The 19,104-nt window shown below is 43.9% G+C and overlaps 1 protein-coding gene across 1 annotated transcript in view; it reads right to left on the reverse strand.

Annotated features, from left to right (window-relative positions):
• The window catches only part of pcdh17 (protocadherin 17), a 67,486-nt gene that overhangs the window by 17,438 nt on the left and 30,944 nt on the right, over positions 1 to 19,104 (reverse strand). The window contains exon 4 of the mRNA XM_080429267.1: positions 18,753 to 18,922. Coding sequence (XP_080285393.1) covers positions 18,753 to 18,922 — 170 coding nt within the window. The remainder of the gene's footprint in view (positions 1 to 18,752; positions 18,923 to 19,104) is intronic.

Consider the following 19,104-nt stretch of genomic DNA (forward strand, 5'->3'; position numbering starts at 1 on the left):
AGGAAGGGGAGTGAATATTATGCCAGCCGCACATCATCCCAGAGTGGAACTCGGCACAGATCAAAGGCAGTCTCTGCAGTAAGTCTGTTAGATTTGGGATTAACACACACACACACACACACACACACGGACGGACGGACGGACGGAACACACAATCGACTATCACAGTGCTTGATAAGATTCACAACACAGGCTAGCAAAGCACTGCAGTGCAGGGTATATCTATCCTACTACATTCTCCATAGAAGTGGCACTGCAGCATGATGCAAAGGATACTCCCTTACAACATGTTGAGTTAGCAGCGGTGGGAGGGAATGTAGTTCCTCATTTTGGTATCATTTAGTACATCAAACACTTCATGTGTCCTGGTTTTTCAAGTGAAAAGTGTTGGGTATATTCCATATTCGTTTGAGTTGTTTTCATTAACTGCAGTTTTCATGTGTGGGCAAGTTATTTATTTAACTTATTACTAGCAAGGCAGGCCTATTTAAACACACACACAAACACACACACGCACACATGCGCACGCACCTACTGTACACGCATGCACGCACATAAGCAAGTTACTGCCTGAAAGCTCCAGTGAGTTCATGCAAATGAACAAATGCAAATTCTGCCTAGTGAGGCATCTGTCCTCCAATGAATGTTGAGGACAGCACAAAAACATGGGGAACTAATAACAATAAGCGTGTCTTGCTTAACTCTTTAAGACCTGGAACGCATCTGTGTGTCATTTTTAGATTTTGTTGGGCTATTCAAAAATAGCAGATATACAAGCTCATAGCGCGGCACCGAGTGCTGCGCTATGAGCTTGTAGATCTGCTATTTTTGAAAAATCATGAAAAGTTGCAAGTATTAAAGTAAAGTTGCGGACATTTGTAACTCAAATCTTTGCTTCTGGGGGTTCATGGAACTAAGTATTTTACAAATGTTCACTTTAAAAAGAAAGCCAAGAATTTTCAATTTTTTTCTAAAATAGCAGATCTACAAGCTCATAGAGCGGCACTCGGTGCCGCGCTATGAGCTTGTAGATCTGCTATTTTTGAATAGCCCAAAGAAATCTTAAAAAACGTTCCCAGTCTTATTGGGTTAAGCTCAACAAACAGAATGGCAGAGTAATCCCAACTTGATTCCTTTTCCAGCTCAGTGCCCAATCTTCCCATTTCCCCAGCCGCCTCCTGCAGCCCCCTTGCCCCGGGGCTAAAAACCACAGGTGCAGGCGAACACAAAACCACTGGCTGGAAAATGCTCGTTGACAGCATGCTGGTGTGTCTGCGATTGGTCAGTGAACAATGAGGAAGATTCCTGAAACACTTGTCGTGTTGATGGAACAGCTGGATGCCAGACACCAGAAATGCGAGGGTGGGAGGGAGAGACCCGAGTGTAATATCAGGTAAATCATAACTCAAGAAAACGAACGTGCAGAAAGAGGCTTCTCACATTTTGGGTCCAACAAACGTTCTGAACAGCGAAAGGAGAAGATAATTTACAAAGAACATACACAGAGATAAACAGCAGCTGAAATCTTGAGCCTGTGGCTTTTCAATCGTTTTATTTTTATTCGTGTGAAAATGTTGATTTCCTAAATTCACCCTTCAACATAGCCTGGGCATTCGTCGCTACCCAAGGTTATCTAACTGATAACCACAGACAAGAACATTGCATTTGATCAATGTAGCAACCATGCATGTCAACCAATGCAGTGGTGTAAAGTAACTAAGTACAGTACATGTACTCAAGTACAATTTTGAGGTACTTTTACTTTACTGGCGTATTTCCAATTGTTTATACTTTTACTCCACTACATCTCAGAGGCAAATATTGTAGGCCTACTTTTACTCCACTATAATTATTTGAAAACTTTAGTTACTAGTTACTTTGCAGATATAAAATATTACATTATAAAACATATATTAACCACTTTAGCCCTATTTTATACTTTGGCTATTTGAAAATAGCCGATCTACAAGCTCACAACGCGTCGCATCGCAACGCGTTGTGAGCTTGTAGATCTGCTATTTTCAAACATTTTAGTACTTTTACTTTTGGTACTTTAAAGGAGGAGTTCACCCTAAAAAGTACTTATTTTCTATCAATTACACACCCCTTGAAGCCTTGATTTCATGGATCTATTTTTGTTTTTGTGGCATTCCTAAGACAATAATTTGATGACCGTGTGTATTTCCGGTAGGAGACACAAATAATATACTTTGTGTCTCCTACCGGATACATTAGCCGGTAGGAGACGGGAATCAAATTATTAGCTTAGGAATGTGACAAAAACAAAAAAGAATCCATGGATTCAAGGCTTCATAGGGTGTGCAATTGACAGAAAATAAGTCATTTTTTGGGTGAACTCCTCCTTTAAGTACATTTTGATTCCAATACTTATGTACTTTTACTCAAGTACATTTTTAATTCCGGACTTTTACTTGTAACAGAGTACTTCAACATTGCAGTATTGATACTTTTTCCACCACTGAACCAATGTTTTAAAGAGTTACTTCCACGAGGTCGCCAATGGTTGCTGGGTGGCTCTTTAGTTTGCGCTCATTGGTCAGCGATCAGCCCTAGGGCTGAAAACAAGGCTGGTATTATATTCATCCAGTTCCAAACAGAGGTGGTCACACACACACATACTATCTCAAAACCAGGTAGGAGTGAAATGGGAAGGCGACAGCAGTAACCTGTAGCCTGTAACTTGAACTCTGATGCCGCGTTGCCTGGATACAGCTGCAGTACAAGTGTGAATGTTTCACCCATAGTATACGTGTGAGCTATACTCTGGCGTGTGCACTTACACCCTACCTTTTCTTTTAATGGCAAACACATAATCACATCATATAGTACATGCCATGTACTGTACACACTAACACACACATCCATCTCCTCAACGAAGCCCCCACGATGATCCAGAGCAGCATTATCACAATCTACCGAAGCGAGATTATCCCCAGGCTCACGACTTCATCCTTCTTTCATCCCCACAAGGAGGGGATGAGAGGCAGGGGGTGGGAGCAGGGGGAGGGGGGAAGGGGGCGAGTGGGTTGGGACTTATCACCCACATTACCATTTTTTTTAATCAAGGCCGATTTTGACCACCTTCCGGGACAGATGGACGACTGTTTTCAAGGGATCATCACGCTATCCAGGATCCAAGACACTTCCCTGGCATGAGATATCACATGAGACAACAAGTGTACAGTATACTGTTGCTCACATGTAGATGTGATCCCAGTTCTCTACGCACATGGCTGCCATTATTTAAATGGATTGAGGTACGATTATAATACAGACAACAATATTTGTTTACTGGTTAAAAAGGAAAAGTAAGTCTCTTCATATTGTCATTGTCTATACATGTAATTTTTTTTATGTTTTTTTTTCTTGCTTGTGACTAAATAATAAACACATTGGAGCATTTTTTCCTTTTCTTTTAAAAAAGTTTCGTCCCGACAAAATGCTATTCCTAAAAGAGGGGAAAGAATTTGTCAAGTGTCAAAATTGAGTGGTATACTCCTTTATCAACTACCATAATCCAATGGGAACATTATGCAATGCCATCTACAACAGTACCTGCTATGATTCTTAATCAGATGCAGAATTACACCATAGGAGACATGCAAGTGCCCACAAGCGCTGTGCAGCAATCTATCACGCTGCAAGTTGTTTACACTGCAACTCTTCCAAAATCTCCATAACAGATCTGGGTTTGCGGTGTGAGGTGATGTGCTGAGGTTGACTGTTAATTGGCTGTTAATTACAGATGCAGCTCAAGTCTGCTGACATGGTCTCTGGGCCTCTGAGACCTGCCTCACACAAACCGATGCACCGCAGAGAGACTGCTGCAGCCAATGTCTTACGCAACCCTCACTCAAGCATTTCCATAGGCAGCGATCAAAACCCCTGTAATCTCAGGGACTTACCCCGGATCTCACCTTATTTCAAGAGGCCTTTGTATTATCATTCATCACATAAACTCAAAATCTAGGGCTAGATGTGTTATAGTGTGCGAAAAGCTTTAGCCATACCTGGCTTGCGTGGGCTATAGGAGATCACTCCTCCAGAATCTAAAATCTCCTCTTTCTCACACACTTAAGGTCACATTACCTTGCGCATCCATCTCTGTTATCATCTTCAATTCCCTTTCCTTCCACTCCTCTATCCTTTGCTTCACAATTCTAGCCAGGAGAGGTATTTGTTTTTTCCCTTTTCCTTTTCTTTTTTTTTTGCGATGCATTTCCAGGACAATAGCTTCCACCCAATTAAAGTGGCGTTGGCCTTGCAATTCCTCAAGGTATTGCCATGTGACAGTTTAATTAACCAACCTCCTTATCTTAATTTACCAGAATCAAAAAGTAACAAACTGGGGTTATCGGAGAAAAACACTCCCAGTCACAGTCCACAGTCACAGACGTATACGCCAACGCACACACGCTCTCTCTCTGTCTTTCTCCACCACGCTGGCAGCCTCATGCATTGTACAGAGAGCTAACAGCACACCGTCGAACACACGGCTGGAATTATTCCTAGTTCCTCGTGACTCCGGCCACCGAGCTCTATTATCAAAAATGGTTAGATCTACAAGCTCACAAATTAAAAATGTGAAAGTGGTTAAGGCCTATACCGCTTTAGTAGTCCTGCTAAATAAAGTCAATTAATAGCAACCATCCACGGCATTGTGTGTGTGTGTGTGTGTGTGTGTGTGTGTGTGTGTGTGTGTGTGTGTGTGTGTGTGTGTGTGTGTGTGTGTGTGTGTGTGTGTGTGTGTGTGTGTGTGTGTGTGTGTGTGTGTGTGCGTGTGCACGTGCGCGTGCGCGATACACATGCCATGTGCTTATGTTGACAGCTTTTTCTTTGATTACTAGTTGAACTGGGAGTGACTCATTTCCTGCAGGAAGCTGGGCCCCATGCGACTTAAGCCTCTCTCCCGCAGAGACAACCTGCTATCCTGTCACTCCTTCCCTCTCATCTCCATCCATCCATCCATCTATCCATCCGTCCACAGGTTTCAACAGTCTCCTGTTCTCAATTACTCTTGCAGCCTTTGTCTCCATTTTTTTTTTTTGTATCTCTCCCTGTTTGTTTCCTTTCAATCATTGCTCCACCCATTTCCTATTCCTACACTTCCCTCCCATCTCCTATTCTCTATTCCTCTTCCTCTCCAGATTTACTCCATATGGCCATTCTCCTCCGCTCATCAAGTAAAATTATCCCTCTCTTTCTTTCACCATTTCTCTCCTATTCCTTCCATGTGGTAGAATCTGTTATCTATACCACTGCAGGCAGTAGATGAGTATACACTACTTGTTATGTAATGGAGGAGACACAATGATGTCTTAGACAGGCCAGTCCCATTTATCTTGTTGGGCCTTGATGCAGCGTAACATGAGGAAACAATGCCCCAGGGCGCCACAGATATTCATTGTCATCAGTCAGGGAAACGGCCCAGACAACTGCGCTTCCTTTCTAACTTAGTGATTCATTTCAAACTCTGTTGAACTTTAGTTAATGCAAGTCACTTTGATCTTCTAAATAATTTTCGAGTAATCGTGCAATGTAATAACATTCAAATATCCCCTGCTTATGTACAACACAGCTAACATTAGCAATGATGCCGTATTCAGTACAGCATAATACGCAAATGTTCTGGTTTAAAGCTGTGTTGGACTGCTGTTACATAATGCGTTTTGTTATTTTTCTCTACAGGGATTCATTAAGCAAGTGGTGGAATTGAAAGCCATATGCTAATGCCAAGATCAGAGGCGAATGCAAGTGGACAGATCAGAGATACTCTTGACTTCACTGCACATCATCAGAGAGAATCAAACCTTTTAATTGTCTGAGCAGGCTACAGTCTAAAACCTTTTCATGAGCATAGGACTATTTTATGTGATTGTTCGACAACAGTTTGCAAGTGATATTTACAGTGCTATAAGGACACAGCAGTTGGTTGAATTGGACCCGCCTGGGGCTACACTCCCAGCTCTACTGCATTATATTAATGTACAACATGTAAATTACATTCTATAAAGATCCATAGATAGCATTATAGAACATTATCCAGTCGCCAAATCTATAGACTGTGTTAATTGGACCCTTTCGGGCAATATTTACACTCTCAGAGTTACATTAACACTGAGGTGAGGACTGTGCAGTCATCCATCCTGCATTAGCTTACTTATGCTTATACTAATTTATACTATAAACTAGAAAGATTTGCTCCTCGGAGCACAGGTCTCCGCCAGGTAGTAAAAGTCCATCCAATCAGGAGGAAATAGCAAACATCGGCCTGCGGGTGGCACTAAACAGGCCAATCTGAAAAGGGTCGCATTTCTTCCTTGACCTAGTGGGAATGTGCGTGCAAAGTTTCACTGCAATCGGAGGCTGCGTTCATGATTTCAGGCATTTTGTTCAAAACGAACCACTCCTGCAAACTTTAGATGCCAATCTTAGCCAATAAGAATGGAATATGAAAAATCAGACAGATCTGTCTTGATCACATGACTATAGAGATGATGTGTACCAATTTGCGTGATGTTTGGACAAACTATTTAGGAGTAATATATATATTTTTTTAGCTAAAATCTGCCTCCTGGTGGCGCTATTACAGGCCAATGTGAAACATTTGAGGCAGAGGTTCTCCAGGGAGTGTGTTTGCCCAGTTTCGCGCCGATCCAACGGTGCCGGAGATTAGTTGTACACAGACGGACGGACGGACAGACGGACAGACGGACAGACGGACAGACGGACAGGGGGCAGGCAAAACATAGTCTCGGCCACGCCTTCTGCCTGGCGGAGTCATTAATATAATTTACAGTATTTAGTCGACAGAATCCTGGACCGAAAATAGCAGATCTACAAGCTCAAGTGAGCTTGTAGATCAACTTGCAGAGTAAAGCATCTTTCAAGTTGTTGAGTCTGTTTGTGGAGCATAGCAAACATCTGCTGGAGAAGCTCACTGTTATGAGAGAGATGAATGCATTCTTTGCAAAGTGATGAAAAAAGACACAATGTGCAATTAAGAGAAAGAACTAAACAAAACAAAACGAAAAACACTGAGTTTTTCAGGTGAGTGAGCCAGTGAGCAGATGACAGTCAATGAAAAATGATAAGGAGACAACAGAGGAGCACATCATTAAAGCGGAAAAATGTGATTCCTCCCATCATTGACACATCCCATAGACACAAAAAAACGCACACGCGCAAACACACACACACACACACACACACACACACACACACACACACACTTACACTCACATGGAGGAACACACACAGACTCACACACATATTATGCACTGAGGCCCTGCTGTCCTTAGACAGAGGACAGATGGCAGCAGAGTGGCTCTGGTCCAGGAAGTGACGACGTGTCATTATAATCTCCTTCGTAGTGTCCTCCCTACCGCTGTGCCGGACAACATGTTTCACCCACAGAGAGCACATATTGGAACAGCTCTTCGCCGTTCACACACACGCTTTCAGAGAGACAGTATGACTGCGATGTTCTATTGTTAGTGCTCGAGTCCAACCAATAATGTGATACTTATACCAATTTACTATACAAATTTCTTTTTTAATTTTATAGTTTTATCCCACGATTTTGCAACCCCATTTTTTTCACCCAGTGCCAATTGTCTAAGCAATCCTGGGCGCTACACTCCCTCTGCCAGCCTAGGGAGAGCCCAGAGCCGATCCGAGCTCATGCCTCCTTCAATGAATGAGAGCTAACAAGCCTTCTTACCACCCGACAGGGGGGGGGGGTCCATGGTAGGACGTAGCGCATGGAAGGAACACGTTATTCCAACCAGCTCCTTTCCCCTCCATCAGGCCCCCCGGCTGACCAGCGGGAGGCAGTATAGAGACCAGGATTACTGCATGTTTTTGTGAGGGTACCTATCCTAGGAGACACGGGGAGAACATGCAAACTCCACACAGAGAGGCCCTTTCGCCAACCCCACCTAGGGTATGGGCACTGATAACACTGAGGAGAGGACAAGCCCCCAGCACCCACAGCGTCCCCGGCGGGAATCGAACCCAGGACATTTTAGCTGTGAGGCGAGAGCGCTACCGACTGCGCCACCGTGCCCCTAATATACCAATTTCAATGCCACAGTAAATGATTGTGCAAAAATATATACTATATTTTGCGGACACAACAAACCCGAGGATGGTCCAAATATGGAGCAGCATGTTCTACAAAATATTCACTCAGGTCAGAGCCGGGAGAACCCCTTAACCACTTAAACCCTATACTAGTTGTCCAGGGTCCCCCAGGGCTCTATACTTGGTCCACTCCTTTTTTCCTACATACCAAATTACACACATGCACACACGCACGCACAAACATCTGTGGTCACCAAGCACAAAGCAGTGCAACAACACGGCTGTTTGTTGTTCCCAGTAAGAGCTCATTTGGTATCAAGCAGGAAGCAATATCTCATCGCTCAGGAGGCCGAGCCTCTCGCTGCTTCACACTATCTCAGCATCAAAAATCACAATAACTTCCTAATTGAGCTTGTAATCACAACAGCCAACAAAGCTTTACAGTACGAGGTTACAGCCTGAAAAACATCGGCTGCATTGCCATGGGGCACAGACACACAATGGTAATTAATTTAATTTATATCGGGGGCGCCACGCTTACAAGGTTGTTTTTCGTGTGATTACACGATGAACAAGTCAGAAACATGTCTGTCGTTCTGGGGATGACAAAGGAATTGGAATCGTCTCTTGCCCCGCTAGTTTGAGGCGGTGAACCATACATGGCAGAACCGGTTTACTGGATTTCCTTACCAGCTGCCTCTCACCTGTAGGCTACGTGCTTTAGCTGACAAAGAAGGTTATGAGAATGTTTACAGGAAACAAGCATGTATGCATGTGTGGACTGTAAACATGAAGATATGCAAACCAATCAAACTGCCTTTCCTCATTTCTCGAGTGCTGCTGAGCACAAGGGAGCATCCCACCAAATAGATTAACCCATTAAGACCTGAAGCGATTCTACAAATGTCTTCTAAATCCCAACAGTATTCTGAAAAACGTATGTATCTATGTCAGTGGTTCTCAAACTTTTTCATGTCAAGGAACCCCAAAACTACATGAATTTGGCCGCGGACCCCCATCTCAAAACATTTTGTTCCAGGGACCCCCAGAAGCAAAGATTTGAGTTGAAAAATGTTCGCTTTAAAATAATATATATTCAAAGATTTGCACACATTTTCAAGATTTTTCAAAAATAGCAGATCTACAAGCTCGTAGCGCGGCACTCGGTGCCACGCTATGAGCTTGTAGATCTGCTATTTTTGAATAGCCAAATTGTAAAATAATGCTTTTTAGCTCAAATAAAAGAATTACACAGATGCGTCCCAGGTCTTAACTCATTGGCCGCCATTATCGCATTAACGCGATCTAATAAATAGGGCGCTTGGCCGCCAGGATCGCGTTAATGCGATCTATGGTCTTTATTGATCTTTATGCTCTGATCACGCTATTCTGTTATGAATCAGGCTAAGTTTCATGTTCCACTTACTTCAACCACCACTGCATCCGGTTCCATGACTTGGGTTCCGTTTTCGGTTTTACATTTTTCCCCCCAGTCATTTTCGACCATAATAGGGAAACAAACGGGTTTTCACACGCTATGAAAAACGATCGGAGACCTCCCCTCCTATAATCTATGGTCTGGGTGACGAACAGTCATCCCCGTTGTGTATCACAAAGTAATTTTCGCCGATAACAGAATCTGAGACATTTCACTTCCGGTTCATGTGTTTCACTGTGTGAGTGGGTCTGGGAGGGGGCGAGTGTGATCGAGAGGCGATCAAGCTTGGTATGTGCTGCTTTCTAGTGGTGGAACGATCAAAACGATTCAAGTGTCAAGGTAGACTTTCTAGATGTGAATTAAATAACAAAATAACGAAACAAAAAAACACGAAAATCGCTGGCAAGGGCTGCTATGAACGAGGTTTTAACTCTGGCAGTCAATGAGTTAATAGATTAATACCTATGTGAAGTCAGGGCTGCTTGCCGCCAAGCACTATGACAAAACACAGTGATTTTTCTCTGTGCCATTTTCCTAGTCCTAACTGCCTGTACGTGGAAAATAGCCACTTACATATAGGCCTAGAGGTATTTTCCCCGAGAGCCAAGTGGGTGTAAAACAGCAGGTGTCATTGTTCTCTGCTGACCGAAAGCAAAGCCCCTTAAATGGAATTTAGCAATTGAAAGAAATGAGTGTACAGCACCTCGCTACGTCCTGGTGTCATTAGAACATAAAAAAGCAAGACCGGTCAATGGAAATGAATGGTAATAAAATTGAGACATTACTGTACTCTGTGTAAGGCCCTGACAGAGGACGGAACGCTGACAATAGTACTGAGAGAGTGATTAACATTAAATAGCCGTGACTCAGAACTAATCCCGACTCTTGATGTGCGTGACACTATTTCAAATGACCGTTGAATATGGTTTCCACAGTTCTAAATGGCTTTGTATGTTGTTTCAATGTTTAATATGAGCAAGCGCACGCTCGGATTAATACTCTGTAATGTGCTCATTACAGAACAGTCGGAGAGGGAAGGCCCTAAGCATTTAGCACCAGTAGTCGTCTTACAATAGAGGGCACGGAGCACTCCATAACCCGTCATATCCCCCCCCCTCAATGGGACCCTTGCGTAGATTTTTTTGATCTGAAGTTTAATCATGCAACGATGGGGGGTGGCGACGGTACTTAGGCTGAAATAAGACATATTTTTACTCATTACTTCCATAAACATGCCATAATTATTCACTGCGCTGCCAGGGAGCAGGGAAAATGTCAACGATTTATAGCCCAAGTGGCCAAGAGTCAGAGATATTCATCAATCCTCCCCAACACTGCGGTGCCTTTGAGCAGGAGACAGGCTTGGCTTCGGTGGCTGACTGAGGATCAGAATGCGAGCTGCCATGCAGGCGGGCTGGGGAACCAGTATCACACACACACTCACACACACTCCACCCTGAGGGGAAGGACACACCAGTGGACATTAGCATCCATGAATCATAATCATGACAATGGAATTTAATAGAAAAAACTTCAGCGTATTAAAGAAATAGACTAATCCCTCCAAATCTGCCATAATGAGACAGAAGAAATCCTAAGACTGTGATATTTTCCCTCCCTTTACCCCAAAAGATTTTAGGCTTTCTATGGGATTCCACTGGCTTAGCGGCAAATCTCCTCACTGCTGTGGGATCCCACCATATCCTCTAAGAATGGGGCGAATAACACATGATCTAGCACACGTGTGAGCACACATAAGCACACTCTGTGGTCGCGTGCGTGCGCGCGTGCACACACACACGCGCGCACAGCACACACACGCGCGCGCACGCACACAACACACACCAATCTTATTGGACTTTGAGTGATATGTTCTGGGCAAGGCACAATTTTCTGGTGGTTCTCTTTTCCCCGAGCAGGAAAGTAGCTGGTGTTGATGTTGCCATGAATCAGCCTATCAGTCCAACCAGGGGACAGCCAGGCCATGGAGAGCTGACGAGCTGAGGAGCAGGAAGAGATGAAAGGCTCAGAGACAAATCCTCTCTGTCCAAAACGCTCGCACAAACAGTCGGAGGAAACATGAGCATCTGGCTGCTGTTTTCAGATGTTGCTTGTTGTTCTATAATCTCTTCCCTGAGGGCCATGCAACAGTTTCTTCCTTGGATTCTTTAAGGTGGACTGAAGTTATCACATGTCAAAAAAGAGTGACATGCAGAGTGACACGCATAAAGGCTACCGCCACAGCTTCCATGAAAACAATCTTTCTCATACAGAGACACACACAGAGACACAAACACAGGAATCAGAATGCGAGATTCCTGTAGAGAAGAGATGTGATCATTTGCAGGGCCTTGTAGATGAACAGCAATGAATCATGTTTCGTTGTGATGCCAGGCATAAAGGAGCTTTTCAACACAATGTGTCCTTCTCATGCAGCTATAGATGAGAGGGTTTACTGGAACGTGCACAGCCGTGCATGTGCCTTCACTGGAAGAATGGGTGTAAACACACTCTGACGGCCTCAATTAATCACGTTTAAACAGACAGATGTGATGGCATCACACAAAACCATGACTCCTCCATATGCTACCTGTTTAGAGCAATGTTTGTAAACGGACTAATTAAAATGCTTTCAGCTGAAGCTTCTTTCTCAGCAGATGTTTGTCCATTAACCCAACAAGGAACAATTGCTTCAGGGTGGTGTGTGTGATGTACGAAACTGGAATATATATTCAGATTTGAAAAAAAAAATCTAAATTTGAAGTATTTTCTGAAACACTTCAGAGCATTTTTAGAACTGTTATATTTAGCTCTTTTTTTTTCTTGCTGGGATGATTTATGGCAGAAAAACAACATTTGTCATCCTCTCCATTTGACTGCAAATCAATGATGCATTATTGTGCTACATTTATTGTTGTCAGCGCTGATGTATACATTTACTAAACACAAGCGGGAAAATGATAAACTTCTGCAGCAAAGATCAAAGCCTCCCAATCACATGGCCAGAGGATTATAGTAGGATAAGCTTATACAGGGATCTAATGCCCTTGAACGTATTTGTTCTTTGTTGCTATGGAGATTTCTACACTGACATTTGGAGAACATTTCATCTGATGGTTATTGACAGAAGTGGTGGACTACTTGAAAATAATCAACACGTCGTTCAGGCAGCCAGATTGTTTCATGCGCCCACGTGTGTGTGTGTGTGTGTGTGTGTGTGTGTGTGTGTGCATGTGTGTTGTTTACAAGTGTGTGCATACAGCCATACAGTGTGTGAGTGCGTGCGTGTGTTAGCTCCTCTATCTACCCCCAGGTTTTTCTCAGCCCTCAGAGCCACCAAGTATCGCTTCACCATGCTAATGTGATTACTGGCATGTAAAACTGGTGCCAGTCACATGGTAAATAAACACCTTTCGGGCAAATAGACTGAGAATATTTCTATTGCGATAGAGAGACAGAGCAAAAGCGAGAGAGAGAGAGAGTGTCACTGTCAGTAACATGTGTGTGCCTCAAAACCACAAATGTGTCAAAACAGGCATTCCCTGCCACATTAAAAACACATGGAAAATGCAGTAGCTTCTTAACAAATTAGGGATGTGGCACGCATCTGCATGCTCTGCAGAAGACATGTCTGCCTTTATCTGTCCATGAAATATGAATGATGCTGAATGGAATGGCCTTTCCAGCCACCAGATAAAGGTTTATTGAAGGCCAGCGTGAGGGGGAAAGAGGTTGCCATGGCTACGAGTGGGAAAAGGGCATCTGATCTAACTTCTGACCAGTCAATTAATCTTTGGAATTGCATTTTTTTTTTTCGTTGTATTTTTTCTTTTATTGTTGAAGTTTCACTTAAGATCCAGAATTAATTGCTGTTGGAAAGGGGGAGATAAGATTGTGGGGATTTGAGAGTCTGACTTTGGAACGCAAATAATAACGCTATTGCAGTCCTAACATGCAGACACTGCCGCAAGGGAAGATGGATACATATTTAAAATGGATAAAAGCAAAACACTTAGTCTTTGGTGACCTGTTAACCACTTAAAATAAGGATTAATTTGTTTCTAGGTTTGTAGAGTATCACCCTTGCAGGCCTGTCAGAGTAGCAATATTTATTATTTATTTGGTATATTCAGGTGAAATTACTTGACCACCATGTTGATGTAGTCTTTAATGGTCCGAAATTACACAACGTAGTATCATGATTCATGTCTAGCAACCGTGTAGGTGTCGTGACTTAATATAACAACATCAGCAATTACATTTTCTTAAAGACTAGAACAATACATGATGTCAAAACAAACAACAACATTAGACAAGATTTTACGTTATTTAATGAACATAAAATCTTGCAAGCTCTCCTAAGCTACCTGCAATGTTCTTGTTTCAAATAATTCTTGGTAATAATAGTATACTGTACATACAAATGCTGGAAACCTTTGATGGTTATTTGCCATGGATTTTTTTTTTTTGCTTGATGTATTCAGTAACTAAGTAACTAACAGATAAATGAATATATAAAGCTAAAGGAAAACCACATTTACATACAAATGCACACACACACACACACACACACACACACACACACACACACACCGTAGCCAATCCAATCATTTGCCCTGGTCACAGTCAATAAATCATTAGACATGCTGCGGTACTGTCAACACAATATTCAGTTTGAGTATATGCTTGTGAGCGTGTGTGTGTGCGTGTGCGTGTGCGTGTGCGTGTGCGTGTGCGTGTGCGCGTGTGTGTGTGTGTGTGTGTGTGTGTGTGTGTGCGTGCGTGCGTGCGTGCGTGCGCGTGTGTGTGTGTGTGTGTGTGTGTGCGTGTGTGTGTGTGTGTGTGTCTGTGTGTGTGTGTGTGTGTGTGTGTGTGTGTGTGTGTGCACGATCACACCAACGCATACATATCTGTGTATGTGTACTGTATATAGAATGCATGCAAGAGCTTTGATGGGAACATGACATGCCATTTTTCCGAGCTGTTCACAGGCTGAGGGGAGGCATGGGGTTCAGGATTCATATCCCTGTACCAATATAACAGAGGAAAATCAATAGCATCGCATTCTACGGGGGGACGTCAGCGGAACTCATAATCACTCTCACCCTTTTCATTCAGTGCTCCGGTAGCGTCGAGCCACACTCTCTTTACTTGTCTCGTCCCTCCCTTTAACACAAGGTGTGAGGCAATTTGATTATTGCGCTCCACTCACAGCTAATTAGGACAGGTCATCTTGGAACGCTCCCACTGTGTCTAATGGCATCCCCCCCCCCTCCTCTCTCCTCTCTCTCTCCCACCATCCCCTGTCTCCTCCATTCCCTCCGTGGGCCCTATCAGTGAGTAACATCAGCACCACTGTCTGTTCGTGATAGCAGCTACGGCAGTCATCTCCAGAGGCAAGCAGCAATGTGGTGCCAGCCACTCTGTCAGAGCCAGACATACCCAGATTAGCGTCTGCTGCAGGCACATCGGAGCATCAATTAATCACCAATTAAAACTGAACTAAAAAAAACAAAAAAAACACATTCAATATACTTAAGCTTAATTAATACATTGCTACCAATTTGGTAAGCCTAATTAATCAATTTGAGAGTGGCCCCTGGTGCAAAGGAGGCCAGATTATGTTGTCTGGAAGGGAAGAGAGCAGAACATCAGAGCGGAAGAAGATGAATTAAGAGGTGTGGAGGAGGGGGGGGGGGGGGTTGTATGTTTGCTCTACTGATGATTTGATGCTGTAACCCAATTGTGTTGGTGGAGGGAGGGAGGGGACTGTGGAGAAGGAAGGGAATGAAAATAAAAAGGATGGAAGATGTTAAACAGGAAAACAGAGGACAGGGGCCATGGACAAAGGCGTGTACACGGTCTACAACCTAGTGACTATAAGAGAGAGGAATTGCAGCAGGATTAGCGATCGATCGGGAACCTGAAGTACTTCGACTCTCTTTGTGTACTCGTATTCCCGTTGTGAATGAGGTCACAATGTCCCGACTGTGCCCCTGAAGGCACACAGAGAGGGACAGAGAGGGAGAGAAAGACAGAGGGAGACAATGAGTAATTGGGACGGCTATGTCTGTAGAGAAACATAGAACAAGGAATCGAGGGTGTGAATGAAAGTCCTAAGAGCTACATGCCAAGCACTAAGATGTTAAGAAACAAAGGCCCCAGGGGTGGTGATGTGAGTCTGCTTCCATCTCACTCCTGGTTATATTTGTGCTTGTCCATGCGTGTCCAGTCCATGCTGGTTATATGTGTGCTTGTGCATGCGTATCCATGCTGGTAAAGTGTGCTTGTGTATGTGTGTCCAAGTCCATCCATGCTGGTTATATGTATGCTATCGCATGCATGTCCAACCTGGTTAAGTGTGCTTGTGCAAGTATGTCCATGCCGGTTTATATGTGTGTGCTTGTGCACGCGTGTCCAATTTATCCAAGACTTTACTGTGTACCAAGGCTACACAGTAAAGTCTAGTGTTAATCTAACTACGGGAGTGTACAAATTGGATCCGAAAGGACCTTTACCGGTCCATTTGTGTCCATTATTTACACTTTCATTTGACTCTGTGTACTCCACTGTCTAACACAACATTATGTACATGTTGTCTCTCATGTTGATGACTATTTAGCTAGCCATTGATTAATAATCACAGTTACATGAGAGCTAACATTACCACTGCACACTACAACTCATACTTGTAGTGTGCAATTCGGCATTAAGAAAAGGTTAAGTTATATGTTAAAAGTATTATTTTACACTTTGGCTATTCAAAAATAGCAGATATACAAGCTCATAGCGCGGCACTCGGCACAGCTTGTATATCTGCTATTTTTGAAAAATCAAGAAAATTTGTGCAAATTAATATATTTATATTCTTTTCAAGCGAACATTTTTAACTCAAATCTTTGCTTCTGGGGGTCCCTGGAACAAAATATTTTGAGATGGGGGTCCGGCGGCCAAATACATATAGTTTTGGGGGTCCTTGACATGAAATAGTTTGAGCACCACTGATATAGAAACATATGTTTTTTTCAGAATACTGCTGGGATGTAGAAGACATTTGTAGAATCGGCTTCAGGTCTTTTACTCACTCTGGGAAATATTAGTCCACAATGCAATGTGAAAAACACACTGCAGTAGCCGGCTGGTTCCTTGAACACCCCCCCCTCCTGTCTTTTTTGTTTTGTCTCATATAGACGTGCTGGAATGCTGCCGAAATTAGGTTCAGCACCCGTCAGTCTCTCCTTGCACCACCCCTGATCCTCCTGCCCCTCCACACTGCCCCAGCCTTCCCCTCCAGCTCTAGCCAGGCCCTTATGTTATTGGCTAAACACAGCCAGCTGCAGCCAGCTAACTGTCTTATCTCACGCCAATCGATTTTCCCCACAAGGAGAGGTAGAGAAGTGGTATGTATGCAGGGGGGTGGCGGCGGAGCACCGGAGGGTGGAGGGGCATAGATGAGTGAGAAACCGGTGAGGGCAGGGTTACAACATTTCATTGAGTTTCCAATACAAGCACAGGCAGCTAAGACATGCCTTTGTGTGTGTGTGTGTGTGTGTGTGTGTGTGTGTGTGTGTGTGTGTGTGTGTGTGTGTGTGTGTGTGTGTGTGTGTGTGTGTGTGTTATGCGCCTGTGAGAGCGTGGGTGGTGTGTGTGCGTGGGTGGTGTGGGTGGTGTGTGTGTGTGTGTGTGTGTGTGTGTGTGTGTGTGTGTGTGTGTGTGTGTGTGTGTGTGTGGGGTGTGTGTGTGTGTGTGTGTGTGTGTGTGTGTGTGTGTGTGTGTGTGTGTGTGTGTGTGTGTGTGTGTGTGTGTGTGTGTGTGTGTGTGTGTGTGTGTGTGAATCTCTTCTTCAGGAGTGTCAAAGGGACACTGATTGGAGACGACGCAGAGAAAGGTGGATTCCATTCACAGGCAGGCAGTGGGGCCCAGTAGTAATTCACTTTGGCCAACTGTGTCTGTCTGTGACAGTTTGTGCCGACTGACTTTACAAGCGCTTTCCTGACACGTTCCGCTCCGCGCTAACTCACTTTATCGTGAGCGCTGCAAGTATAAATGTGATTCTTCCAGTCCCTCATGGACGATTAAATGGGAACATTTTCAAAATGAGAAACATATGGAGCTTTTTAATTGGCCAATTTCTCTTGCCAATGTGTTAGCCCTTTTTTTCTTTTTTTTTTCTTCAATGAAATGGGGGGGAAAAAAAAAAACAGCAGGCACACACACACACACACACACACACACACACACACACACACACACACACACACACACACACACTGGTGCAAACGAAATGTCATTGTCCTTCCACTAGGACTGAAACAGCTCTTCTGTTCCACAGATTAATAGCACTATTATGGAGAATCTGTGTTTCCTATACACATTGTAGTTTTGGAACCAGTCACCGAGATACATTCTTCTTGGTGAAGAGATTTTAGTGAATTTGTGTTTCTGTGGGGATATCTGTTTGGGTGGGTAATGGCCCAGGCAGAGAGCTACATGACGTCGTTGAGCTATGGTGGGAAGGAAAAACCATATCTCCTGATCCCATTATGTGGAGTGGCTATACCTACACTCCTGGCTCCTATGACCCCGCACTAATCATGTAAGGTGGGGGTGTGTGGGGGTGGGGTGGGGTGGGCGGATGAGAGCGTAGCATCTGAAACTCATATCTGGGGAGTAATTGTTCTACACATGTCATGTGTAATCTGCCCGACCCACAGCGCTCGGAATAATTATTCATATTTAATCACTGCACGACGACGCCACATCTCCTGCTGCTTGCTAAGTCACTTTCCATGTTCCATTATCAAAGTTTCAGGGACGGGTGCTCAGGGAAGGGGGACTAAATGGAGAGGCTGAAGTGGTTGGGCTTATAAAAACATAATGGGTTTGTCTGCCTTGATAAACTGAGGACGTGGGTAGAATGCATTGCAAGGTGTGCACGCGCATACACACACACACACACACACACACACACACACACACACACACACACACACACACACATACACACCGTGTGAATGAAATAAGAAAAGACAACAAAGTAGGGAAGAATCACAAGTGAGAGTTCAGATTATGAGATTTCAGATAGGTGAAGAGCTAAGACACGTCTTAAAGCTGGCGTGCGTTATCCCCCAAGAGCTCTGGGTGTGTTTTCCACTGTGTCGTTAATTTGCGTCAGTCAACTAACACTGGCGGAGGAAGGAAGACTCACCCTGCTCCAACGGCGGTGGCTTAACCCCCGTAGCCTTCATCTTCAGGGCCTCCTTGGCAGACATGTCACAGCAGGAGCCTTTGTTGGTATCCTGGTCACTGTCGGCTTGGTCGCTGTCACCATGGCCACTGTCCCGGAGGCTCGCTCGCTCCGGGTCTTTGAACGTTGAACTATTTGGAACGAGGAAATAGAGACCAGGAGTTGAGATATACTCTAGCTCTAGTCTGTCTGGGGACAGTTTGCTCTCAATTTCACAGACAGAGGCTTGCAGTATTTGAGAAATGTGGACCTCTTAATAAAAACACCCACCCAGGGAAAAAAAATATTGCCTTGAGTCTACCTGCAATATTAA

The sequence above is a fragment of the Gymnoscopelus braueri genome (assembly GCF_963280865.1).
Source record: "Gymnoscopelus braueri genome assembly, chromosome: 1".
Taxonomy (NCBI): Eukaryota; Metazoa; Chordata; class Actinopteri; order Myctophiformes; family Myctophidae; genus Gymnoscopelus; species Gymnoscopelus braueri.